Raw genomic sequence first — 25,742 nt, forward strand, 5'->3', positions numbered from 1 at the left:
ACTCAGGACACTAATAACTTCACTAGAGGGATATTGATTACCACTCAAGACACGAATATCTTCACTAGAGGGATATTGATTACCACTCAGGAAACTTATAGTTACTCCACTAGAGGGATATTGATTACCACTCAGGAAACTAATTACTTCACTAGAGGGATATTGATTACCACTCAGGACACTATAATTACTTCAGGTATCCGTTTTACAAGATACAACTCAATCTCGAACTCAAGGTTCCTTAATAATACCAATTAGCCAATATCAATCCAGAAATGACTATCTGTATTCTTAAGTATCTGTTTTACAAGATACAACTCAATCCGGGACCCCAGGTTCTTCTCTCGTTTTGGCTAAAAAGCGAGGAACAAATTACTCTCACACCTTAAACAATGCTGAGTATTATTCAAACTAACTATATTTTTAGTTCTATGATACAGGTTAATGAACATAATTACAAGTTTTATGTCGTTTTAAAGAATGTAATTACAAATGTTACATAGTTACAAGTTTTATGTAGCTATTTACAAGCGTAGCTAGTTGGATTACAGACAAATTAATGTACATCGAAATATATACATGTATGTTCAGGTTTATAGATATAGGGTTTACTATGATATTTATTACATAAGGAATCATCAGAATAAATCAATTGTAACCCCAGGAAAACGACAGTATCTTCCACATTATTAATCAGATAAAGGTTTCAAGGGTACTGTTGTGAATCGGGTATTGTCGTCTTTGCATAGAGAGTCACTTTACTGAAGCTAATAAGCTTTTCTTCTAGCATTACAAATTTAGAATCAAAGCAAAAAATAATTTTTTTCAGTTTATTCTTCGTCTAGTATTTCATGTAGTTCTTTATTAAAACGTGTAAAACATATCATTAATATTATATAATTATAATAATAATTTCATATAGATAATAGATATATAATTAAGAAAGAAATTGGCTTTTTTTAAAGCATAGTAATAAATTCTTTATATAATTGATTATTACATATAAAATTTATAATTGGTTTCATTTCACTTTTACTATATGCATTGAAAGCTCTTTTTTCCTTATTTAATATTAAATTCTTTAATTATGTATATTTTATAATTATATATACATACAGGGTGTCCCACATCATATGAGATCGTCCATTGGTCTAAATTACGATTTTCGGAATGATCAGAAAATTTAAGAAGAATTAATCGTTTTGAAAAATTGAATAATCTAATCTAATAATAATTTATTTTTCCGTTGAAAATATGACAGGTTGTGCATAAAAAATACATATTTATATGATTTCTATTAATTATCAACGGAAGGAGAGCAGCCATAGCAGAGCTGTTTTCAGGTTGGTCTCCTGGCAGTTTACCGTGGTATCAATTAGAACTGAATTGATGTGATACGTCGTGGGACTGGGTTTGGAGAAGACGGAGGAACAGGGTCAGATTTGCTCAATTAACATGTTATAAATTTGGTTCTTTATTTAAGACAGTAGGCAGAAAACAGGTTAATGTAAGAATTTTCTTGTGGAAAATGCGAGGTTTCTGAGTTAAAACTTGGAGATAAACTAATTTGATATGGGACGCTCTGTATGATAAAATATTTGCTTAAAAATGTATTGTGTCAGCTGTTGATAAAAAGGGCTATATGATTATCTATACAGAGCGACCCATATCATATTAGATTATCTCCAATCTTAAACGCCAAAATAAGCACAAAATACTAAAAAATCTAGCATTTTCTGCAAAAAAAAATATATTAGCCTTATTAAATTTTTAAAATGGATTCATTCTTCTTAAATTTTCTGATTTATCCCCAAAATTGTGGACGCGGTCTAATTTGATGTGGGACACCCTGTATATACCTCAAATTGTGTGTTTGGATGTCCGATAATAACTCATAAACCCCTACACCGATTTGTCTCAAATTTCGTTGAGGGAACTCGGCAGAACCACGGGAAAGTTCTTAGTTCTGTTTTGATATTGTAAGTAGAGTGGATCGTAATTTCAAACTATAAGTGCGTGTAAACGGGCCACGGCGGGCGTGACTATAGAGTAACCTGGCAGCGCGGCGCCGGGTTCCCAAGCTATAGTTCAAAATTAAATCAAACTGATATTTTAGGAGGAAATAAAATTAGGGTTTCCACCGGAATTCCGGGTTACGGTTTACGTACGGAAATGATCCGGAAATTTTTTCCATTTCCATTATTGAAAAGGTTCCGGAAAACCGGAATTCCGGAACGATTTCCGGAACGATTTTTTTCCATAAAACGGAAATTTCCGGAACGTTCCGGAATATCGTTCCGGAAATTTTCCGGAAAATCGTTCCAGAATTTTCCGGTTTCCGGAACAAAATTTTACGGTTTCCATTCCGTAAAACGGAAATTTTTCCGGTTTACGTGACGTAAACCGGAAAATTTCCGGTTTCCATTTATATACCGGAATTATCCCGGAATTCCGGTATAGGCAACAAATTTCCGGATCATTCCATTTCCAAAATGGAAATTTTTTTCCGGAAAAATGGAAACCCTAAATAAAATACAGCTGTTTGTCAATTGCATTGAAGAAGTTGTATTGAAATTTTTAAAATTTATTTAACAGCCCAAATATTATTTTTGTTAGTTAAATTTGTTGTGTCTTTTGTAATAAAAAAAATCAACTATGATTTCTTAAAACTTATTTCACCAGATTATCTCCCAGCTTTAACGCCAAAATACATACGCCACATTTAATGCTAAAATTTTTATATTTGGTCTACACAATTTTTGGAAATTATTCATTTTTTAATTATCTTACTATTAGCCGTTCAAACTAGAACTGCAATTATAGTTTAAATGAGCCAAAAAAAAATAGATAGTCCAAATGAGTCAAAAAAAATAGTTCAAATGACGCAAAAATAATTCAAATGAGCCAAATAACAGTTAAAGTGAGCCAAATAATAGTTCAAATGAGCAAAAAAAAAGCATATTTCAAATGAGCAAAAAAATAGCTCTGCAAAAGAACAAAAAATATATAGTTAAAATCATGGCTAAAAAATAGCTGCTCATTAATGAACTATCTTTTTGATTCATTTTAAAATAAATTTATGCTCATTTGAATTTTATTTTTGCTTATTTGAACTATATTGTTTAATGTTTTGCTCAATTGAACTATTTTTTGGTTCATTTGAATTATTTCTTTTTTGCTCATCTGAAAGATATTTTTTGAACTGCTTTTTTTTCTCATTTGAACTAATAAATGCTTCATTAGAACTATTTTTGGTCTTTTAAATTATTTTTATGCCCATATGTGAAATATTTTGTGATCATATGATGTTAACTATTTTGTGGTGATTGTTTGACATATATATTTTTTCATTTTAAATATAAAATTTTAAACTGCATTATATTTAATAGTTCAAATGAGTAAATAATGTGTTAATTGAAATACAGGAAATGCAACGTTATCATCATTAGTTAGAATGAACAATAGTTCAAACGATCAAAAGTTCAGACGGCAGTATAGTATAGTTCAAATGCGGATCCACCCTAATAATATGAAATGGGACACTCTGTATATTAAGTTCGATTTCTAAGACGACTAAGCACGAGTTCAATTGCCGCGGCATATTTAATTTATTCTTGGATCATCACGGCTCACACTTCTTTATTTGTAAACAACTAAAATTGGCAACGTCGTAATTTACGTAATTTTACCCTTATACCTTATAAAATTTAATAAAAGGGGATATTCGGGTTGGGAATGGGGGCGGCGCCCCTTCCTTAGACTTCTCTTAGTGAGAGGGGACTAGACAATTTGTTTTATTCTCTTGAAATGAAGAACACCAAAAAATAATTTTCCTTTCTCTGGGTGGATATTTATATGATTACAATTCAATAATAGTTTAGATAGCCTGTGTATTTTTTGAGTCTGGTAATTTCCTAGTATACGATTTTTGGACCCACCACATGAGCAAGGTATATTCATAGAGAACGATTTTCGGACCCCTCCCCTGCCAACCCCACAGGCTCCTCCCCCCCTCAATTTTGTACATGGATCTCAAAAATCGTTCTCTAGGAAATTACCAATCTGTTAGTCTAATTCTTAGATATTATAAAATGATAATAATAATTTTGCTGTAAAATAAGTGGTCATGTGCAAAATTGAAAGGGGGGGGGGTTCAAAAATCGTTCTCCAGGACAGGCTCTGGCCCTGCTCCCTCTCCTACCAATTTAGTACATAGAGCTCATATTGTTAGCATCAGGTTCCCGGAAACCCTTCAACCGGGTTCGACATCTAGTTATCATGAATAGAACAAAACCTGGGCGGATTTAACAGACAACCCCAGGCGTTTTATAAAATGAATATCGCGAGGGGAAGTGGGTGAATTCGATTGTTGGCCAGAACACCTTCAGCGATTCACTTTCAATTTACTAATTAATGGTCAAAGTTGAATATGTCACCGCAGCGCTCGGCCCACGACCCTGTCATAACCTCAGCGCTCGGCTCAGTAATTGATTTAATCTAACCTAACCCATGATTAAAAATAACTATTATTAATTTTGTTAAATAAATAGTTAAAATCAAGGTCATGTACAAAATTTATAGGATGACCCGATTGTTGAATGTGATGCATGTTTTTTTATTTCTCTATTTTCAGGAATATAATGGCTGATTTAAAAGAGTAATATTAACTATCAGTTAAATTTTCATGATGCGAGGCCGAAAGAAAAAGATTCCTGGTGCTGTGGAGCAGACTAAACCTGAAACTGTCGGGAAAAAAACTAAACCTGAACCTGTCGGGAAAAAACTTAAACCTAAACCTGTGATATCAGTTGAACCTCAAGATGAATTTGTGAACAGGTTAAACCATTAACACATCATTTAACATGGATAAACTTTTTTAATGCATTTTTTCTAATATTAAGTTTATAGGTATTTTATTTCCATGGAAAATTATTTAATCCCCACCCTCTTAAAATAGTATGGTACAGGTTTTTTTTTCTAAATTGCGGAATATCAATTTTTGGTGGGGGGGGGGGGCGTACCTTCTGTCCAAATTTTCATTTATATACCCTTGATTAAATATTTAATATATATTAATGTAATTGTTGAAATTTAGATAATTGAATTTAGTATTCGAATTAATTAAAGAATTTGTTTAGCCCAACTCCAAGTATAGCTGGGAACACGGTTTCAGATCCAGGATCCTTAAAGTTCAATTCAGCTCCGTCCAACGGTTCAGCTCCATCCAACGGTCCTGCTCAATCTAGCGGTTTAGCTCAATCCAACGGTTTAGCTCAGCGTTTTCCTAAGAAAGAAAACCTTGCTGAAATCCTGATCAGATTTGAAACTGCTCAAACACAGATAGCCGAGCTGAGATTCAAAAACCGGAAGTTGGAAGAGATTATTTCTGGTTCCGGTTCCCAAGTTAAGGAACTGGAGGAAAGTTTGAAGCAGTATAAGACAATGAAGAGTTATAATGAGATCATTGCAGAAGAGGAATTTCAGGAAGGGGTTATATTTTTTTCAAATTTACCCCCCCCCCTTTTAAAGCCTTATCAAAAACAATGTTTCTTGAAATATGTTTACAAGTATCGCAGTATTTTCTTTTCATAGGGGGGGGGGGGGAGTGAAAGACAAATATTGATTTTACCCAATAAAAGAGTTGTTTTTTGGTACAATTCCACCATACCTACCCCTCCCCATATCTTTGTAATCTACGTCTCTATGAATATACAACCTTTTGGTTCTAGTCTAAGCTGCTTGAAGCTGAAACGGAAAAAGAAACGGCGATCAAATCTCTAAATCTTGAAGTTGATCAGCTGACGAGGGAAAACGAAATTCTGAAAACAGATTTATTAAATTCTGCGTCAGAGGTAAATTATAAATTATTATATATTCTTCGTTAAAAGTAAATTATAAATTAATCAACTCTGCGTCAGAGGAAAATTATAAATTATTATATTCTTCGTTAAAAGTAAATTTTAAATTAATGAAATCTGCTTTAGAGGTAATTATAAATTATAAAATCAATTAGATCGTGGATAAATTATAAAAGCATGCACTGTACATTGTATACTGTACAGTGTACTGAATACTGTACAGGGTTACCCGCTAAGAATGAGATTTCGGTGATAACTTTACGGCGTACGTATTGCCTAGTTAGTTTGTTTATATGTACACGACTATTTTTAGGGCATTGAATAAATAAAACCTTAAAATTGTTTCGTAAAAAGAGTTTTTCATTAAGTCTAATCCTTTGTGGGTTATTCTTTATTATAATTAAGAAACAAGAAAATAATAAAATAAAATGTCTGATATCAACATTGTCTATTTTATTTTATTATCCTTTTCCTCTCCTAATACTCATTTCATTCCTTAAAAAATCTTTTAATAATGTTCTTCCTTGAATTTTTAATTTTTTTTACAACATTTTTTATTTTTAAAGACTTCTTTTGGACAATTAGTATTTTTATTATTTAGTTTTAAATTATTCCAGAAAGAATTTGAATCCGTGCAGTCAAAAGGAGGAAAGGGGAGAAAGAACTCAATTGATAATCTGAAATCGAACAAGATACTGATCAAACTGAACAGCGAGAACTACACAATGAAGAGGAACCTGGAGGAGATGAAGGAGGATCTTAAGAGGGAGAAGAAGGAGAAGGAGGAACTAAATATCCAAATATCTGCTCTTCAGTCCAAACTAAACACAGAGAGGAATCTGTGTATCCAGCTGAAAACTGCCCAGAGTGTTGCCGAGAACAATGAGAAGGTTCAAGTTCAAGATTTAAAACAAACCATTCAAGTTCTGGAAGAGTCGAGACGGGCTGAAACGGAAAAACTCCGACAACAGATGAAGAAGGAAAAGGAGAAGTTTACAAAGGAGAAGGATAAACTAGAAACTGAACAACGTCAGCAGATTGAACTCTATAAGAATCTTGAGAAACAATTAAACTTATCAACAGAAGCGAAGCAAGAGGCTGAATCTTCCCTGAGGATTCAGCTAGAATCCAACAAGAAGATGGCTCTGATCAACCAGATGGGCCGGGAGAAGACGGAGAAGTTCACAAACCTCGAGAAGGAGTTGAGGTTGTCCAGGGAGGAGAACAAGGTGATGGAACTGCTGAGAAAGAAGGCTGAGGAGAGGCTGCAGAGGATGGAACATGACCTCAGTAAAGCAGGGGAGGTTAAGACGAGGCTGGAAAAGGAACTGGTGGTGGTGCGTAGAGAGAATTTTCACCGAAATACATTGTTGCAAGAAGTTCGGGTACAAATGTCAAAGTTTGAATCAAATCTCACGTAAGTAAATAATTATAATTAAGCAATTTTAGATTAACATCTGAATACCCCCTTGAAACTTTTGTCCAAACTAAAATGATGGAGCCATCCTTGTTTTGTTTAATAATTACCACAATATAGTTCTCAGATGCAGGTTTAAAAGATAAAATCGTGAATCAGGAAAGGAACTTTTTAGTAGAAATGTCACTGCAAATAACGTTGACAGTCCCTTTAAATAAAAAAATATTAAAGTTGATACCGCTAAGAGAAAAGGAGAGGAAAGAAGGAACGAAATAGAAAAAGCTAAAGAGAGAGAGAGAGAGAGAGACAGAGAGAGACAAATTGTTAAAGAATATTGTTGACAGAGAAGTTAATAAATCAAATTTAAAAACGAAAATAATCATTTGGTTTGAATTTAGGGATGTCCCTTCAAAACAGAAAATATAGAATTAAGGAATTTTGAAAATCTTAAATGAAAGCAGTAAAATTTATTAAGTTCTTTTTATAATGCACAAAAAAATGGTTGCAGCTTTACTATATTTTTGATAAATTTTGGAAAAGGGGGAAAAAATAATAAGTTTGCGCAAGCATATATAACTTCGGGGGGGGGGGGAAGAAGAAAGATTTTTTTGAGAAAATATTCATCCTGAATGTATTTTGAACAAAGGAAAAATCTTCTGTCTGTAGAGAACGGGATTAATGTTCAGGAAGTCAGAAGAAAAGAACTCCGAGCTCCAGGATAACCTGGAGATAGTTAACCAGGAGAACCTGAACCTGCATCAGAAACTGGAAACCAGTCTCAAGGAAACCTTGGCTTTGGTTGAGGAAAAAGCAGCTTTGCTAACGGGTAAGTTTCCCCAAATAACTTTCTTGTTTACTAAATTTTGGGCATTACGTTAGTTAAAAATATTCTATCGGAAATTAATCCACTTCCAATACAACTATTTTTGTTAATTTTTAATTTTTGAAATGTTCTTAATTTTGTTCTGAAGTTTTGACAAAATTTTCAGAAAAATCTTGAATTTAAGAACAGCATTCTTAATTCTTTTTGGGGCAAGGGGCTATTTATGTAAAGAGGGTTTACCCTCTCAAGACATAAAGTTTGTGCTCAGAGATGAAATTAATTATTTGCTAAAGATGGGTCAATCTGAGTTCAAAATGTAAAAAATCAAAATCCAGGACCTAGTGAATCCTGAGAAAATTGAAGTTTAAGATATGGAGAAATTCAGGTTTCAGTCCTGATTTCACAGATACTTAAAGTTCAATATATTCTCACACCACTGTTTTAGGATAAATTGTTTTTTCTCCTTGTAATCTAAAATGTTGTTAGCTTAGAGCAGAAACTGCTATTCATAGTCGTTTTAGATGAAATATCTAATTTTATGACACCTCCAAATACGACAAAAATATTAAGGGGTGCACTTATTGCAGTGCTTAGGATCCATTTAATCCTGGATCCGCACCGGATCCAGGTCATTTCTTTCAGATTTACTGAATTTTTGTATCAAAAAATAATTTAAAAATTTTTGTTTTATTTTTTTCCTAAAACTTTGTGAACCATTTAGAAATGAGGAAATTTTTATGATCTCTCTTTATTTCGAAAGTTCAGATTTGGGTTTTAGGAGTAAAAGTTTTTTTTTGCAGTTTTTGGTTGATATTTTACCCCTTGGATCCGCATATTTTTGCGGATCCAGATCCAGGAAGCCAAAATCTTGCAGATCCAAGCACTGCACTGATATATGTTTGTTCAAAAATAGTCCTGTGTGATCATATTGAACGTGTGGGTATATATTCTTAAAGAATTATTTTCCCTCTCTCTTGAATGTCATAATTCCCCCCCCAGCCCCCCCCCCCCTCTCCGGCTAATTTGCGAAATGTATATAATTTTTATTTTTTTCCATAATCTTACAAATTATTTTTTCCCAATCTTGAAATTATGAACTCGTTATGATTATAATGATTATCATATTCCTAGAAGTAAGAACAATGTCTGAACTGCAGAAGAAGTATTCAAGGTTGAAAGATACACTGGCAAGGTTCGTCTTATTTGGGTTAAGTTTTCTTTTAAATTCATTTTTTTTGACCTTATGGTTGCATTCGAAACTTATGATTTGGGATTCCTTTATTTCATTCTATGAAATCTATGTGTAACATTTTGATTTTTGACACATTTCTTTTGATTGTATGTTATTTGAACATACTATTCTTCAAAATCAATGGTGATTAAGTATGTTTGAATCTGTACCTATAAACTAAGATTGTTAATGCTTTTAAATGGTATATTAAGGATTTTTTTTACAACAAATTTCAATTTCTATAAATCCACGAAAGTTGCCTATTTTAAATATTTATATATATATATATATATAATAAATATATTCTGAAATATAATAAAACTGATCGTAATGGAGAAGAAGTTTTATTAAATTAAAACTGTTTAAGGTATGTTGAGAAGCATAAAGCATGTAGAGAAAAGCATGGTCCGATCATTACAAAAGCTCCAACTAGTGTTCAGGAATTTTAATATTTAGAAACTTAACTGAAAATTACATAAAAGTTGTTGCACAAAACTTTAAAGTTTCGAAATCAGTCTAAATAATGTTTCTAAATTTTTGAAATTAAGAGCAAAGATCTAAATGATCTCTTGGAGAAAGTTAGACCTGTTGTTCAAGCTCTCCAACAAGGTCCGAACCCAGAGAAGCAGATGTCAACAACCCAAACCCATATCTCCATGGAGACAACTAATGCCACCAGGGATCCAAGAAAGGTGGCTCGCACAAGAAGCGCTGAAATAGCTAATAGCTCCAATCTAGTCGACTCCTCCAGTACTATCTACCACCCTGAGTCAAGTAGGTCCAACTCCCCCTACGATCCTGCCGAAGGTATTGATGAGAACCTAACTGGTTCTGAACCTATTAGAATTAAACCTCTGCCTGCGTATCGCCTGTATCCTGAGGTTCAAGATGAACCTCCTCCTCCTCCCGCCATATTTATGAATACAAACATTTACAATCAGGGAACAGGATACAGAGATACAAACACACAGGAAGTACGAAGAGTACCCGTTCCAGCTACCGGTCATATTCTGCCAGTAGGAAATGCGCCAATCTCAATCCCTGGCCCAGCCGGATCAAGTTATGCCGCTGCCGCAGCGGCCGCCAGCGCTAGCTTTGCCGCTGAAACCAATTATCCCCTAGTTCCTGTAGTGGATACGAACTACCCGACGGAGCAGGAGATTCTCGGGGCAAGGTTCAGGGAGGCAGACGGTATGTTACAGGCCTGGATTCAGAGGATGGCAACAGGGTCCAGGTATAGATAATGGATTAAACTAAGTATTAAAACTCTTCGCTCATCTATATAATATATTGCTGGCCAATCGGCTGTACCAAATTGGCTGATTTTTTTTATGAAACCCATGGGTTGGGTACTCTTTGGGGACCCTAACATGCTAAAAAAATCATTTTTATAAATTAAAATTTGTTTACTTAATCTTTAATTAAAAACAAAAATTCCGAGGACATCGCGGGCACTTCAGCTAGTTACAAATAAAAAAAGTATTTTTCACTTACACTAAAGACAGTAAAAAAAAATAGAAGAAAATCGCCAACTTGTGGGCGTGTGGTTTCGATTTCTTAACTTGAATGGAATTGGATTGGATTGTCTGATTATCGAAAAGATTTTATTTAGAGAAAAAAAGGACACCAACTTCTGAGATTTTTCATAATTTTTTTAACTAGTGTTTTGAGAAAACGGAGTAACAAATGAGTGAAAACACATTAAAAAAAGAAAATTAACACTTTTGTTTTGTCATAATTTCATTGTTACTTAACAGAAGTGTAGAACAGATTTCAACTCTATCAACAACTGGTCAGGAAAAAACAATTTTCTTCAGATCGTTTTTAAAAGTATGATCTATAGAAATCTATGGTAACGATAAAACTAATCCAGCGGACATTAGTTCCAAAACTAACACTTGACCCATCTCTGAAACTGAGTGTTAGAGTATCCACAAAAAAAGTCGATAATAAAAACTATGATCAACATTTTATTAAACATGACGAGGACAACAATTCCTAATTTAAACTTTTTTTTAAATCAAAACTATAATAGGAGTTCTTTTTATATTAAATCTCTTGACCGTTAATAAGACATTGTCAGGTTTTCCATTTTCGAACATATCCTGAATTTGAAACATTGTCGCGTTTTCGAGACAAAACCCACTTTCCCGTTTTTAGTATAATCCGCAATTCAAAACAAAACTCACTTTCATAACTTACAAAATGAATCACTGAAAACAAAAATTATCTTATGAAGACTAAATTAACTTTTGAATTATTTCTAGAATCTAAGTTTCCACATTTTATTTGTTAAAGTAGAGAATATGGATAATTTATTTTCAAGCATTTTAAACAAACAGATTCCCGCATTTCTAGTTAAATCTACATTGTAAAAACAAATAATATTAATATTATGATTTATAAATGCTGTAATGATTTTTAAATTATAAAAGAACAGTTTAAGTTTTTATTTTCTATTTTGTTTATATTTTTCCTTATCAAAAATCTTGTTTTGTTAAGTAAGTGCGTAAATGCTTAAACATTGACATTGATATGAATTCCTGTAAATGTAATAATCTCAAAACCAGGATATGTTCCGAAAACTCGACATTACTTAAATCCGGTAATTGTTTCAAAATAGGGATATGTTTAAAAATGAAATCAAGAATCATCTAAAAATAATTTGCACATCATATTATTAGTTTAAAATAGACCATAATTATCAATATAGTATTAGCCATTTTTTATAAATTTAAGTGTCAGTCTTGGAACTAATATCCCCTGTAATTTGGGGAATTGAAAAACCGGGGGAATTTAATTTTGATTTAACTAAAGTAGTAATAGTCTATGTTTCAGTGGACCTCCAAGCCGACCTCCCAGCGTTGAGATATGCCTGGATGGACCTGACGGAAGGAATGAAGAAGACGCCATTATTGTTCTCTCCGACAACGAGGGATCCAGGAGAAGAAAATCGAGAAAATCCGCGGAAACCCATAGAAGCAAGAGGAAGAAGAGAACTAGGTTAGATAAAAGTTTGTATTAAACAACGAACAATTTTTCAAAGACTCATTAGACTTTTTAAACGTGGCATTTGTTAATTAAGGTTGTTATATCGGTTTTTTTATACAAAATTAGAATGAGAAAAATACCAATTTTGAAAGGTTTGAGACTTAAATCTTTAATTTCGATATATGTTTTTATATCATCTTCAGTCCTTCAGAAAATTACCAAAATAATTACAATGCATGGTGAAAAAATAATAACAATTAAAATTTAAAAATGGAATAGATAGATTATATTTAACCTCTTAATTCTGAAAAGTTATTTAATTTATCCTCTTTAAGGTTTGAAGATAAAAAGAAATATTAGAATTAATCTACATAATAAAGCTCTTCGCTCATTTATATATAACTGTATATTTGTACATAAATATGTTGCTATAGTTGGCCAAACGGCCATTATTTTAGCCATTGTTACCGGGGGGGTAACAATTGCTAAAATAATGGATTTTTTCTTTTTCAAAATTGTTTTTTTTTATTAGATTTTCTAATAATTCCACGAGAAATCCAGGCACTTCAGTTAGTAAAAATAATTTTTAAATTCCAAAAATACCTGAATACGGAAAAGAAACTATGATCAGAACAATTGGGTTTTTAATGTGCATCAGGTTTCATTAAATCCCCCAAATTTTCGTTTGCTTAAAAAAAAGCTGTTATTGAACCCTGCAAAGTTATCATCAAAACTCCTTAGCACCCAAGATTTTACCCAGAATATTAAAAAAAAGCTGGACTTCAAATATTCGGATATGAACAATGAACATTAGCAACAAGTAAGATGCATTGAACAGTGCCCTCCATAAATAAGTAAAAAATTACAAAATAAAACAAATTCAGACTTCAGAGAAATAATTGTATAACCCCATCCTAAAATGCTGACCAGGAGTTGTTAAAAAGAAATAGTAAAACAGAATTGCATAGAAGTACGCTAAAAAGATTTAAATTTAAATTTTTGACAAATATTAGCTTTATACCATACTAGCTTGGGAACCCAGCTCTGCCAAGGTTGCTAAAAGTTACCCGCACCCGTTCACGGAAAAAGTAAATTTTCGCTATTATAATTAATGTCGACCCAATCTTGAACTAGAATCTCAAAACCAAGCTAAACACATTCCCGTGGGCCTCCTGAGTTACCCAATCAAAATTTGTGGCAAATCGGTCCAGGGGTTCCTGTGTTATGATCGGACAAACAAACAAACAGAGAATATATATATATATATATATATATATAATCTATATATAATATAGATGTATGGGCCTAGTTATTTAAAAGAACGTCCTCGGTCTGTTATAGGTTTAAATACCCTATTTAAATGGCCCTGGGCTCTGACTGATTTTATCATGTTATAGATCCAAAAAAAGACGACATGGTTCAAATAACAGGAAGTCACGTGGTAAAGAATTAGACAGGTAAGGAATCGAGTCTTTGCCACAAACTCTTAATTTCTAATCCCTATATTTTTGCAATCCAATTGGCAATGTCATAGACCTTTAATATGAGTTCTGGAAGATCAAGTAATATAAGTTTGAAACATCAAAAGTTTGCATCATCAGGTTTAAAAAACAGGGATTAGTAAATTTTAGTTTGGTAAAACTCGAATTTTTAAAAAAAGATCGTTTCTTTATGAAAACGACGATGAAAAATTTAAAACGAAACGAGCGTTTTTAAAACGATCGTTGTTTCTTCAACAACGACCCTTTGTCAACAATCGTAAACGAAGAGAGGAAATTCTGACCTGAAGGGCATCTGTACTTATCATTGAGAAGTGTTTAAGAAAATATCAATAAGTTTTAGCTCCCTCATTACTTTTTAACTTCATGTAAGACGACATTCAATAAAGTTGCATATAATTTTTTTTCAAAAACGATCATTTTTACAAAAACGACCATTTTTAGAAAGTTTGTTGTTTTGTTAACGATTGTTAACATAATTGTCAATAAAGCTGTTTTTCTTAAAACGATCGTTTTTTTAAAAGCGATCGCCGATCTTTTTTAAAAACAATCGTATAAAAAATGGTCACAAATCCTTTTAAAAAAAGCGATCGTTTTCTTAAACTATCGTTATTCTTTTTCTAAAAGTTCAAGTGAGAAAAAGATCTTTTTTCCTAAATAAAATGATCATTTTTAAAAACTATTGAAAAACTAAACAAAAGTTGACCGTTTTGAAAACAATTAACAACCCTACACAATAATACACATGTGCAAACATTCCAGAGTTCAGATATAGAGTTTCATGAAAGGAAAGCAAGATCCTCAGCTAGTTCAATTAAAGACAGGGTTCAGAAAAAAACAAGATCCTTGAAAAATAGTTCTTTCTTGTAAAATGGCGAACTACAAGGACATCCCAAAAAAAAATCTTTTCTTTTTATTTTCAAAATTAGCCGAAATATGAATGAAAGATGTACAAACAAGAAGAAAATGAAGAACAAGAATATAAAAATCTCAAAATATTTCCATCGAATATTATATGAATATTTAAAATATTGTAAATCTTAATTAAAATAAACTATTAAAGTTAAAATAAGAGGGGTATTATTTTTAGGGAAAAAAACACTCCTGAGCACAGTGAATCATCGCCATCACACTTTTTAAATTTATGATTATTTAATAATAAAGAAAACTCAATAATAGAAACTTACATTTTGGTTTTTCAATTCCTAAAGTTTGGTTTTATTTAGAAGAAAAAGACGGAAAGGCAGTCGGGAATCTGCTTCATCCTCTAAACCAGCTGCTCCTGTAGTGCAGATATGGTATTTTAATCTTCTTTTCGCAGATTTTTGTTCGGGGATTTTTTTCCGCGGTACCTTTGTGAATCGTTCAGGGATCTTAAATGGAGGGTCACTTGAAATTACAATGACAGTTCCTTAGACTTAGAACATTTACATCATCGCATATAATTTTTTTTCTCCAAAATATTTTCTTATGTTTCATCTTTTTGATTATATTCTTAGCAATGTTTATTGATTGTGTTAGGTACTTTCCCAAAGGTCTTTTTCCAAGACTACTTTCCCAAGTGACAATTTCCAAGTGACATTTTCCCAAGTGGCAAATTCGAAAAGGTGTGATCTTCCAATCGGCAACTTCTAAAATGAACATTTTAGGTTAGGTTCGATCTTCTTAGGCGCCGCAGGCTGCATTTTTTTTGTTTGGGGGGGGGGAGGGGATGGGGAGACGGGCGAGTACTGCGGCTAGAACAGATTCGGAAAGTTGTCGCTTGGCAAATCCCACTTTTTGGAAGTTGCTACTTGGGAAAATGTCCGAAATTTCCATTTGGGAAAATGCATCTTGATAACTTTATATCTTATTTTGATAACATATGTTCTGTTAAGCCATTGGTTACTTCTTTTCTGATTACAGGAATTGCTAATTTTTCTCCTGTTTTTACTAATATTCTAGTGGAGTGTCAGAGAGTTCAGACGATGACATCATAGCATTGGAGGATTTACCTTCTCGCCCCGCGGCCGCTCCTGAGGTAGTCCTACCAGCTCAAGCTAGGTTAGTTCAGATGCCATTTTAATTTTTTTAAATCCATCCCTTGCGAACACAAAGTTTTATCATTCCACGTTCAATTTGACCGTCTTCATTTTATGTTCTGCATAATCATGCTGCTTTTTACATTTTTAAAGATCGGTGACAGCCAATTTAAATTATTTCCTCGTGAAAAAGGTAAATCATAAAATTCTGTTAGAATTTCTGATTTTTTTGGTTCTCAGCTGAAAGCTTTAATTTTTCAATGCCGTTAAACTTTCTTGAGTTTCTTTAGATGCAAAAAGAAAAAATCTATTCTATTTTATAAATGTTTTAAGCTAACTATTTAAATTCTTTAGTTGTCCATGAGTATTGTAATCTTAATTCTGATTGATTGATGTCGTCCTAGTGAAGTATAAATTAACATGTGATGAAATTTTAAATTAATTTTGGATTTTCTTCTTTGAAATCTGAGGGGAAAATAAATGAATTTATGGATGTGAAGTATAGTACAGGGTTAGTATTACCCTGAAAAGGCGAGACTGGAAAAACGACTTAAAGCTCTTAAAATCAGACATCAGAGCTGAAAACTTTAGAATGAGATATACCTAATCTCGATTACTTTATCTGAGTATCCAATGGACACACTTTTGATTTTCTTCTTAAACCGTTCTTTCTTGGATATAGTAGAGAAAAATCAAAAACCGGTTTTCAAAATTAGAGAGTTCCTCTCGTTTCTGTATATTAATCTTAAATGGCGCGCAAAATTTCAAATTTATCGGCTTCATATACGCGACTCTGATTGGTTGAATTTTATACACTTTTTATGATAAAAGAACAAGATTAGGTTAGTCTCGATATTAAGAAAAAGAGAGGATCAAACATTAATCTCAATATTCACCATTGTAAAGTTTTCAGCTCAGTTTAATTCAGTATTCTGCCTTTAATGTACTCTATACATGGTTTATGTAATGATTTGGCAAAGAAACAAAAATACAATATAAATTCCGTATAGTCGTTTCATCCTTTGTCTAGCTGTAACCAAACCAAAGGATGAAAGAAAATCTTGTCTTTGGATTTTATACTTTTCGTTTTTACAATTCATCATTTTCTTTATAGTAAAAATTACTCCCAAATCTAAAAGTATCGCGTTGAGTATGTACGATGTTTATTTTTAGTTTAAAAATCCATGTAAGGCATATTATTTGAAATTCATTTGGAAGGTTTGCGCGAAAAAACTGATCACAACTTGATTTTATTTTAAGAAGTTTATAAAAGGGGAAAAACTCACTTTATGTTTATTTTTTTATTCATTTAAATATGTTAAATGTTTTTGTAATATATATTTATGACTCCTAATATTTAGACCAGAGAAGCAAGTTCCCGGTGGGCAAAACACGATGGCAAAGGCAGGTAATGGCGCCAACTTTCCAGTTGGACAGCCTGGTAGGCCACGCCCTGGCTCAGCTCTCAGGGGGGAGGAGGAGCAGCAGGTGGAGAATCTTGTTTCTCTACCCATCCCTCTTCCTGGACCAGGAGATAAAGTGGTTTCAGTTGATGTAGAACCAGGTGAAACCTTTTTGCAGGCATCCCCCAAAAGATTAACTAAGAAAGAAAAAATCCGCATGATTATTTGTGAGATATACAGAAAACTAATATTTAAAGTTTCTATACGTTTTATACATTTTTTGAGAAAGACAGCTCAGGGGTGTTAATAAGTTCTAAAACCCATATTTCTAACCCCCCACCGGGCCACCCCTTCCCCCTTTTTCCATTTTTATTTCATATTTTTTTTATATTTTTATTCAACTAAAAAGCAAGGGATAATACAAATAAAAAATCAATGTATTTTCTATGTATTTTCCCATCAACCCCTTAACAAGCTCATATGAAAAATGAAAAAAAATAATAATACATACCCTGAGAAAGCTACGAGTTTTTGAATAATTTTGAATATTTTTTTGTATTTTCCAGTTTTTTTAGGGGGATAAGAAAATTTCCATTGTTCCTCATGTAACAAAATTTAAAAGCCGCCTATATACAGTTAGTTCTTAGAAATATAAATATATTCAATACTCAATGTGTTATTCAATCAAAAAACAGATAAATAATAAATTTAATAATAAATTGAATAATAAATTGAATAATAAATTGAATAATAAATTGAATAATAAATTGAGTATTCAACCTCTGCTTACCTAAGTATCGAGAACTCTGGTACACCTGGAATATCTGGAAAAAATATTTGATATATATTTAGGAGCTCCAGTTAACCGTAACGACCAGTTGCGAGGTGGATCAAGAGTAGAGATAAAGGCAGAACTACTTGCCTTGAAGGAACTAGAAGGTTCTGCTTCAACTGTTCAGGCAGCGATAAATCAATCAATTAATAAAATCAATCAATCAATCAGTCGATTGTTTAGGTTTAATGGATAAAGCCCTGAAGGGTTAATGATGTTTATTATTTATATAAATAAGATCTGACACTCGTGGGTAAGTATAATAACATCTTAAATTATTTGGGTAAGTTTTCATTTGTTTAAGAATGAAAATTACCTCACAGATAATGTTAAAATGTGTTTTTGTCCTAGGAACTTCCTTCATCACAACAACCTTATCCAAAATACCTTTATAAAATATTATGTTAAGAAGCATATTTATGTTGATATGTTTGCAAAAAGAACAGGTATGGTTCCAGGATCTTCAGGTTGCTTGCGGGGAATTATGGTTTTCGGAGACTATTTATAGAATATCTGGTGTTCAATTTTTTATCTCCCTGTCTTTTTATACGACCAGGGAGTTGAAATATATGAATGATTTCTATTCTGACGTAAATACTTGTTTTATAAACCACGTCAGGACTCATGAGGAACAAGGAAATCATTATAAAGTAACTAAACTTATTTTTATAAACTCGAACAAGTTTTGTAATTCTCAATTCCTTTAATATGGAGTGTGGGCGTTTTAACGATTAGTAATTATTCTAGAAATTAATTATTTCTGAATTCCAAACAGGATTATCTCGATCACTTGACAAAGGATATCGTTTGATGGTACGAAACTGGGGGTTTGAAACTGGATCCACGGGTTCCGCTACATTTTAGCCCCATTGATTCCCATCCGGACCTGTATGAATTTGCAGATTCACAGACCCGGATTTTTAGAAACATGAACCACGGAACATCAAGATTGTTCTCCTCTTACAAAGCACATTTCAAGCACCAAAGTATGCAAGATCAATGAAACTTTGGTTATCACAACTTCCAAAGTCTAGAGATGGACGCATTAGGGTTTTTTATTCAAACATTTTTTTCTAAATAAGCGTTCGTTTAGTAAAAACGAGAGTTTGTTCAGCAGTTTCTTTAAAAAATTGTTCGTTTAGTAAAAAATCATAGTTTTTTTGTAATCTTTTGGATATATTAAAACAATAGTTTTTTTCAAGTTCGTTTTATTTATTTTTTTCGTAAACTATCGTTTTTTTATTTCTTTGAATGATCTGAGTTGTTCGCCCGACGTTCGTTTAATTCTGAACGACAACATCTTTCACAAAACATTTCGTTCGTCCACAAAATTGATGCCCATACATATTTATCATAAATAATAGCATTCTTTAAATTGAGGGTCATTTGAAACTAGTTGATTGAAGTTTCAGGCCCTGTCAATTTTAACTGAGTCTACAGTGTTAGTAAAGATCAAATCTTAAGAAATCTTGCAGATTTAATTTTTTACCCTTGGATGTTAAAAAATGAAAAGTTTTTTATTTAATTTTTCATTGTTTTATATTTCTTTTTATTTAAAATGGTAGCTTGGGAACCAGCTTTGCCTTGAAATTTTAACCTTTCCTACAAAAATCGACCAAGTCATTTGTTATCTTTCAACCATGCTAAGAACAGGTTTGAGACAAATCGGTGAGGAGCTTCATAAGCTATGATCGAGGACAAGCAGAGAAAAAATGTTGTTTTTAACTTTACCCCCGTTGGTATCAAATTCTTAAATACAATTTTTATACAGAGTTACCCAGAAAAGAATGAGACTGTGAAGAGTGAAGACGACTTGAAACTTTAAATATAGAACGATCCCAAGGCCGGCTAAGTTAAGTCTTCTGACTAGCAAAAATTTTGTAATGGCTGAAAAAAAATATTTGGCGAAAAAGGACACACTTTAACTATTGCGGGTATCAGGAATATTAGGAAACAGACGGTATAAATTTCCTTACAGTCGTCTCTGAAGTCTAATCTGTTGTAGGTTACTCTTTAAGTTTCGTATCTAAACAAATCTAAAATGAAGACTAAAATATCCTTATTTTCCCGTACGAAGAACAGGGGGAAAACCAAAGATAGGAAAAGGTGAAGTTACCATTAACTACAGTGTGAATTTATCTTCCCCTAAGATTACTTCTTCTCGATATGCAGAACATAAAGGGATTCTATCAAAAAAACAGGACAAGTAGTTTCTATTTTGTTTAGTTTCCTATTTGTCTAGTTTTCCAGTACTTGTGTACATTTCAACTTTCCTTTTTTGTTTAAATGTTTACTTTATTTTTGTTTTATTGTCTAGTCGTCTTTTTGTGTGGTTTACTAGTTTCCTATTTGTGCAGTTGTCTAGTTTCCTAGTTGTGTGGTTGACTAGTTTCCTATTCGTGTAGTTGTCTAGTTTCCAAGTTGTGTGGTTGCCTAGTTTCCTATCTGTGCAGTTGTCTAGTTTCCTAGTTGTGTGGTTGACTAGCTTCCTATTTGTGTAGTTGTCTAGTTTCCTATTTGTGTGGTTGCCTACTTTCCTATTTGTGTAGTTGTCTAGTTTCCAAGTTGTGTGGTTGACTAGTTTCCTATTTGTGTAGTTGTTGAGCTTCCTAATTGTGTAGTTGACTAGTTTCCTATTTGTGTAGTTGACTAGTTTCCTATATGTGTAGTTGTCTAGTTTCCTATTTGTCTAGTTGTCTAATGTTGTATTTATAAAATTGTCTATTTTCTATTTGTCTAGTTTTCAAGTTTCTTATTTGTTTTTTTGTCTAACTTCGTATTTGTAGAGTTGTCTGTTTTTCTATTTGCGTAGTTGTCTAATTTCCTATTTGCTTATTTGTCTAGTTTCCTATTTGTTTAATTGCCTAGTTTCCTATTTGTGTAGTTGTCTACTTTTCTATCTGTGTAGTTGTCAAGATTCCTATATCCTATTTGTTGAGATATCTAGTTCCGTTTAGTGTAGCTGTGTAGTTTCCTATTTGTGTAGTTGTCAAGTTTCCTATTTGTGTATTTGTCTAGTTTTCTATTTGTGCAGTTGTCAAGTTTCCTATTTGCGCAGTTGTCAAGTTTCCTTTTTGTGTAGTTGTCTAGTTTACTATTTGTGTAGTTGTCAAGTTTCGAATTCGTTTAATTGTCTGGTTTCCTGGGTAGTTGTGAAGTCACTATTTGTGTAGTTGTCTAGTTTCTTAATTGTATAGTTGTCTAGTTTCCTATTTATGTAGTTGCCTATAAGCTTCTTATTTGTGTGATTGTCAAGTTTCGAATTCGTTTAATTGTGTGGTTTCCTGGGTAGTTGTTACGTTTAATATTTGTGTAGTTGTCTAGTTTCTTAATTGTGAAGTTGTTAAGTTTCTTAATTGTGTAGTTGTCTAGTTTCCTATTTATGTACTTGTCTATTTTCCTATTTGTGTATTTGTCTAGTTTCCTATTTGCCTAGTTGTCAAGTTTCCTATTGGTGTAGTTGTCTAGTTTCCTATTTTTGTATTTGTTTAGGAAACCCGCCTTAAGTAAAAATTTGTATTTCCCGAAAAGTAGTTGTTCACAATTTATCGTCTTTAAAGATGAAAATGCTCCAATTTGTTAACAAAACTTTGCAGAGCGGGTCGTTAATTTACTTTATAGTCCCAAGGGACGCTAGGTAACTTAACGTTCCTCTGTTAGGGGAATAATGGGACTGATAGTGTTTGTCAAAGGCGGTGAAACATTTTATTCAATTAATTATCCAAACGTTATTAAGGAGTATTAGTTCGTTCTAATAAATTAAAAATTATCCCCTCAGTGATTTTTAAATTAAAAACAGAATTTCTCGACAATTTTCTTTGTTAAAGGAACAATGTTCAGAAGAGACGTGCAGGGTTAAATTCAACCTACGTAGTTCAAATACATCTTCGATTTATAAAATCTGGGACGGAATTTAATTAATTGGAGCTAGGTGGCTGAACTACCTAACGTTGGTTCAAACTTAAATCACTTTCACCAATTCAGAATTCAAGATTCATGATGATTACATCGGATTTGAACCGGCAGTAGGTAGTCAAGCAATCTCTCCAATTAATTAAATTCCATCTCTGATCACTGGATCACTAACCAAGGGGAGGATTGTGATGTTTTATCTAAATTGTCCTAAAAATGTATTGATTTGTGTGCGTCCAGTGGAAAGGTTTCTGTGTATCCTGTGGAGCACGAGGAAGTACAGAACACTATGACGTGCACAACAAGTGCAAGAAGCTGCTTTCCTGGGAGAAGAAGGGGTTCAAGGTAAGCATAAAGCGACTATGAAAGTTTTAAATGAAATTTTTTTTAAAAATGAAGATATGAACTCAAATTTAAATAGCCGGAAACAAGAAAAGTTAGGAAAGATATTACCTACCGTAATACAGGCTCAATGTGTAATTAAAATCTAGAATAAAACATATTTTTCCTAAAAAAATGAGGAAAATGCTAGAATACAGGGTGTCCCACATCATATTAGACCGAGAACGGGTCTAAATTACGATTTTCGGAACTAATTAGAAAATGTCATTAGAATGAATCATTTTGAAAAATAACTTAAGGCTTATATAAGAATTTTCTTGCGGAAAATGATAAGTTTTTCGAGTATTAAGGGTTTATTTTGGTGTTAAAGATTGGAGATAATCTAATATGATATGGGACGCTCTTTATATTGATATATTTTTTGGTTAATAACTTTTAAAAATACATTTTTAGACTAATCTGATTTTATGCTAAAAAACAAGGTGTGACTGCAAAAAACTTAAATTTGAAAATATTTTATTTCATTATGCAATTTTTAAAATGAATTTTTAACTTCTACAAATATAAAATCATTTGAAGTTTAAATGAAATTAAAATACTCGAAACTATGTTTTTAATAATTAGTCTTACTTTGGTGGTTGGCGATTATATCAATATAATAAGAAACTACTTTAATCTAATTTTGATTTATATCATGCTTTTAAACAGCATGAATACACAAAAACATGGAAGCATAGAGAAGCTGTTAAGTAAGACAGCTTCTCTTTAATTAATTGTAAACTTTAATTCGAAAAAAAGCTTGTTAACAATAAAAACTTAATTAAAAAGTCGTCCTCATTCCTCATCTAGGTATATGCTTTGCTTGTCTGTTTGTATCCAATAATCGTCAGAACGGCTAAACCAATTGGACCTTGTAGGACCTTGTGCGACCCCAGGGAAAGTCTATGGATAATCGAATTTTAATAACTTTGCCTCTTAATAAAATTCAATTAATGAAAATTTTGAATATCCATGAAATTAGTTTGTAAAATCCGTAAACTATTCTTACTTTTTTTTATTTTACAATGTATTCAAGAAGAAAATATTCACAATTAAAATAGGAGATGGGCGCAAAGCATACTAAAAGCCTAGTATTGATATAATAGCCAACCACCGTACATTTAATTTTTCTGCAATGCATTTATCTTTGTTTTGTTGTATTGTAGGCCAACTGTAAATATTGTAATGAGAATACACACTGGGTGGATGGATGTCCTTATCTTGCCTCATTCTGCTTCCGGTAAATATAGTTTGTAAAGAAAACATCCTCTTTGGGGTCAAATCAGATAACCTGTCCAGTTCCCACCCCACACCCTCCAAATTCTTCCGGTAAATATAGTTTGTAAAGACAACATCATCTTTGGGGTCAAATCAGACATCCTCCAAATTCTTACAGTAATGGATAAATTTTGTTCGACCAGAACATAAATTATTAAATAATAAAATTATTAAAAGGAGTACGAAATAGAAGGGAGATACAACTGACGCGGCCCGCCCTACCATATGATTATACATGCTTTACAGACGGGTACTCCATTTGTATAAGAAATATTTAGAATAGGTTATTGTATACGCGGTAATTGTACATCAGACATATATTTCTTATACAAATAAAGTACCGTCTGCAAAGCATGTATAATCATATGGTAGGGCGGGCCACGTCAGTTATATCTCCCTTCTATTTCATACTCCTTGGTAAAGGGTAGGATACAAATTCTTTCAAAATGAAATTGAATACTTTCCATTTTTTTAATCAATTTTATTTTTGTTTTCACTTTTGTTTTATTTTCTGAAATATATAGCTGTTGGTGCTGGGGTCACATGGATGCCTGCCATGCCAAGTTTGATGATGAATTTATTAACTCTCTGAAGGAGTCTTATTCACAGCACAGGTAAATAAATATAAACTCATGTTTTGAAAATAATCTAATTTATAGTAGTAATCTCTTTTTGTCTGTCTGTTAGAATATGTAATCATAATTGATAAAACCATTGATATATTTGCCTCAAATTTTATTGAGGACTAGCTTGGGAACCCGCTGCCGTCCAGGTTTTTCATTGTTAATCCCACCGTTTACCCGCACTTAGTCGACTAAATTTTTGCTATAAAAGTCGACCTACTAAATTTATAACATAACTTAAACCAGACTTAGAATATTTCCGCGGTTTTCCCGAGTTTCCCAATCAAATTGAGGCAAATCGGTCAAGTGGTTTCTGAGTTATGATCGGACGAACGGTCACCCAACCAAACAAATATTACTTATTTATATTTATAGATATATAGTTTCCATAAAAAGTATAATTTGAAATGACCGTCCATGCATTAAGATGACAATTCCTGATTTACAATGGTAACCTTGAAACCTTAATCTCATCAAAAATGTGGAAAATCTATCGTTTTGCTCAAAAAGTGTTTAATTCAGATAATATCTCCATTGCTTCTTATAACAAGAAATTGGCTAGTACTTTCGCAAAAAACCGCAAGTGAAAAAGTTTCAACTCACAAAAACATAGTTCTAATTTATACCTGATGAGACAAAACTTAAAGGTTACTGATGTAAATATGGAATTGTCATCTTTGCATGGATTATGGAATTATACTTACAGTTCCTTTAACGCTTCGATTCAGGTTGATGTTTCATTCCGCCACCAAGGAACACATTCCTCCGGCCAACCTGAAGAAGGGAGATGGATGGATATACCAGGGAACCAGAGCTGATCTAGTTTCATATGCAGAGAATATTCAACCTGAGGGAACCTTTCAACCTTGGCTCAATATCAACTGGGGATAGTTTCCTCAATCACCTATCAATCAATCAGTCAATCAATTAATCAATATAGCATTGATCATAGAGATGTTCTGGTTTGGAAAAAAGATTAAAACCAAAGAAACTCTTTGGTCAACATCTAAAACAACAAGATACATTCTTTAAATATTTTAATATACAATAAATGAAATTTATTTTAAATATTGTTTCATAAAAGTTAGCATTGAATAATAATTCAGTAGTTCAACATTAGCCTAACATTTAATGTTTCTTAATTCTATGTTTTTAAGCACTATTCATTCGGAAATTTTTTTTATAAATCATATCATTTTTCATTCAGCCTAAAAAAACTTTAAAAGTTTTTAAAAAAGTGCTTGCTCTAAACAAATATCTAAAAGATATTACTTTGCTTTGCTGCATCTAAACCCCCCATATAACCATATTGAAGGATTTTTTTAAGGCTCATTTAATACATAAACAACTTTTTTTGGAAGAATGGTCTAAGGGGGAAAAAAAAACAAATTAAGCAAAAGGTAATTAGGTAGATAAGAATATAAGGGGAAAAGTAAAAAAATTGAAAATTAAAATTTATTTTTCTGTCTATTT

At 32.4% G+C, this 25,742-nt stretch overlaps 2 protein-coding genes across 2 annotated transcripts; both read left to right on the forward strand.

The window, feature by feature from the left end:
* The first annotated feature begins 4,614 nt into the window (after window positions 1-4,614).
* On the forward strand, window positions 4,615-12,680 carry LOC111715643 (restin homolog). The gene is made up of 10 exons (XM_023490991.1): window positions 4,615-4,836; window positions 5,139-5,484; window positions 5,730-5,852; window positions 6,476-7,275; window positions 7,962-8,101; window positions 9,230-9,290; window positions 9,697-9,769; window positions 9,878-10,563; window positions 12,168-12,332; window positions 12,656-12,680. Exons 1-10 carry the CDS (start codon window positions 4,685-4,687, stop codon window positions 12,678-12,680), a joined length of 2,571 nt encoding a protein of 856 aa, XP_023346759.1. The 5' UTR covers window positions 4,615-4,684.
* Window positions 12,681-12,861: 181 nt separating this feature from the next.
* Window positions 12,862-25,337, forward strand: LOC111715644 (uncharacterized). Its single transcript, XM_023490992.1, has 11 exons — window positions 12,862-12,889; window positions 13,350-13,408; window positions 13,718-13,777; window positions 15,046-15,117; window positions 15,764-15,862; window positions 17,202-17,404; window positions 18,096-18,202; window positions 22,228-22,332; window positions 23,535-23,608; window positions 24,171-24,260; window positions 24,998-25,337. The coding sequence occupies exons 6-11, from the start codon at window positions 17,236-17,238 to the stop codon at window positions 25,158-25,160; spliced, it is 708 nt and encodes a 235-aa protein (XP_023346760.1). The 5' UTR covers window positions 12,862-12,889; window positions 13,350-13,408; window positions 13,718-13,777; window positions 15,046-15,117; window positions 15,764-15,862; window positions 17,202-17,235; the 3' UTR covers window positions 25,161-25,337.
* Window positions 25,338-25,742: the final 405 nt, after the last annotated feature.

The sequence above is a fragment of the Eurytemora carolleeae genome, unplaced genomic scaffold (genome assembly GCF_000591075.1).
Source record: "Eurytemora carolleeae unplaced genomic scaffold, Eaff_2.0 scaffold1816, whole genome shotgun sequence".
Classification (NCBI taxonomy): domain Eukaryota; kingdom Metazoa; phylum Arthropoda; class Copepoda; order Calanoida; family Temoridae; genus Eurytemora; species Eurytemora carolleeae.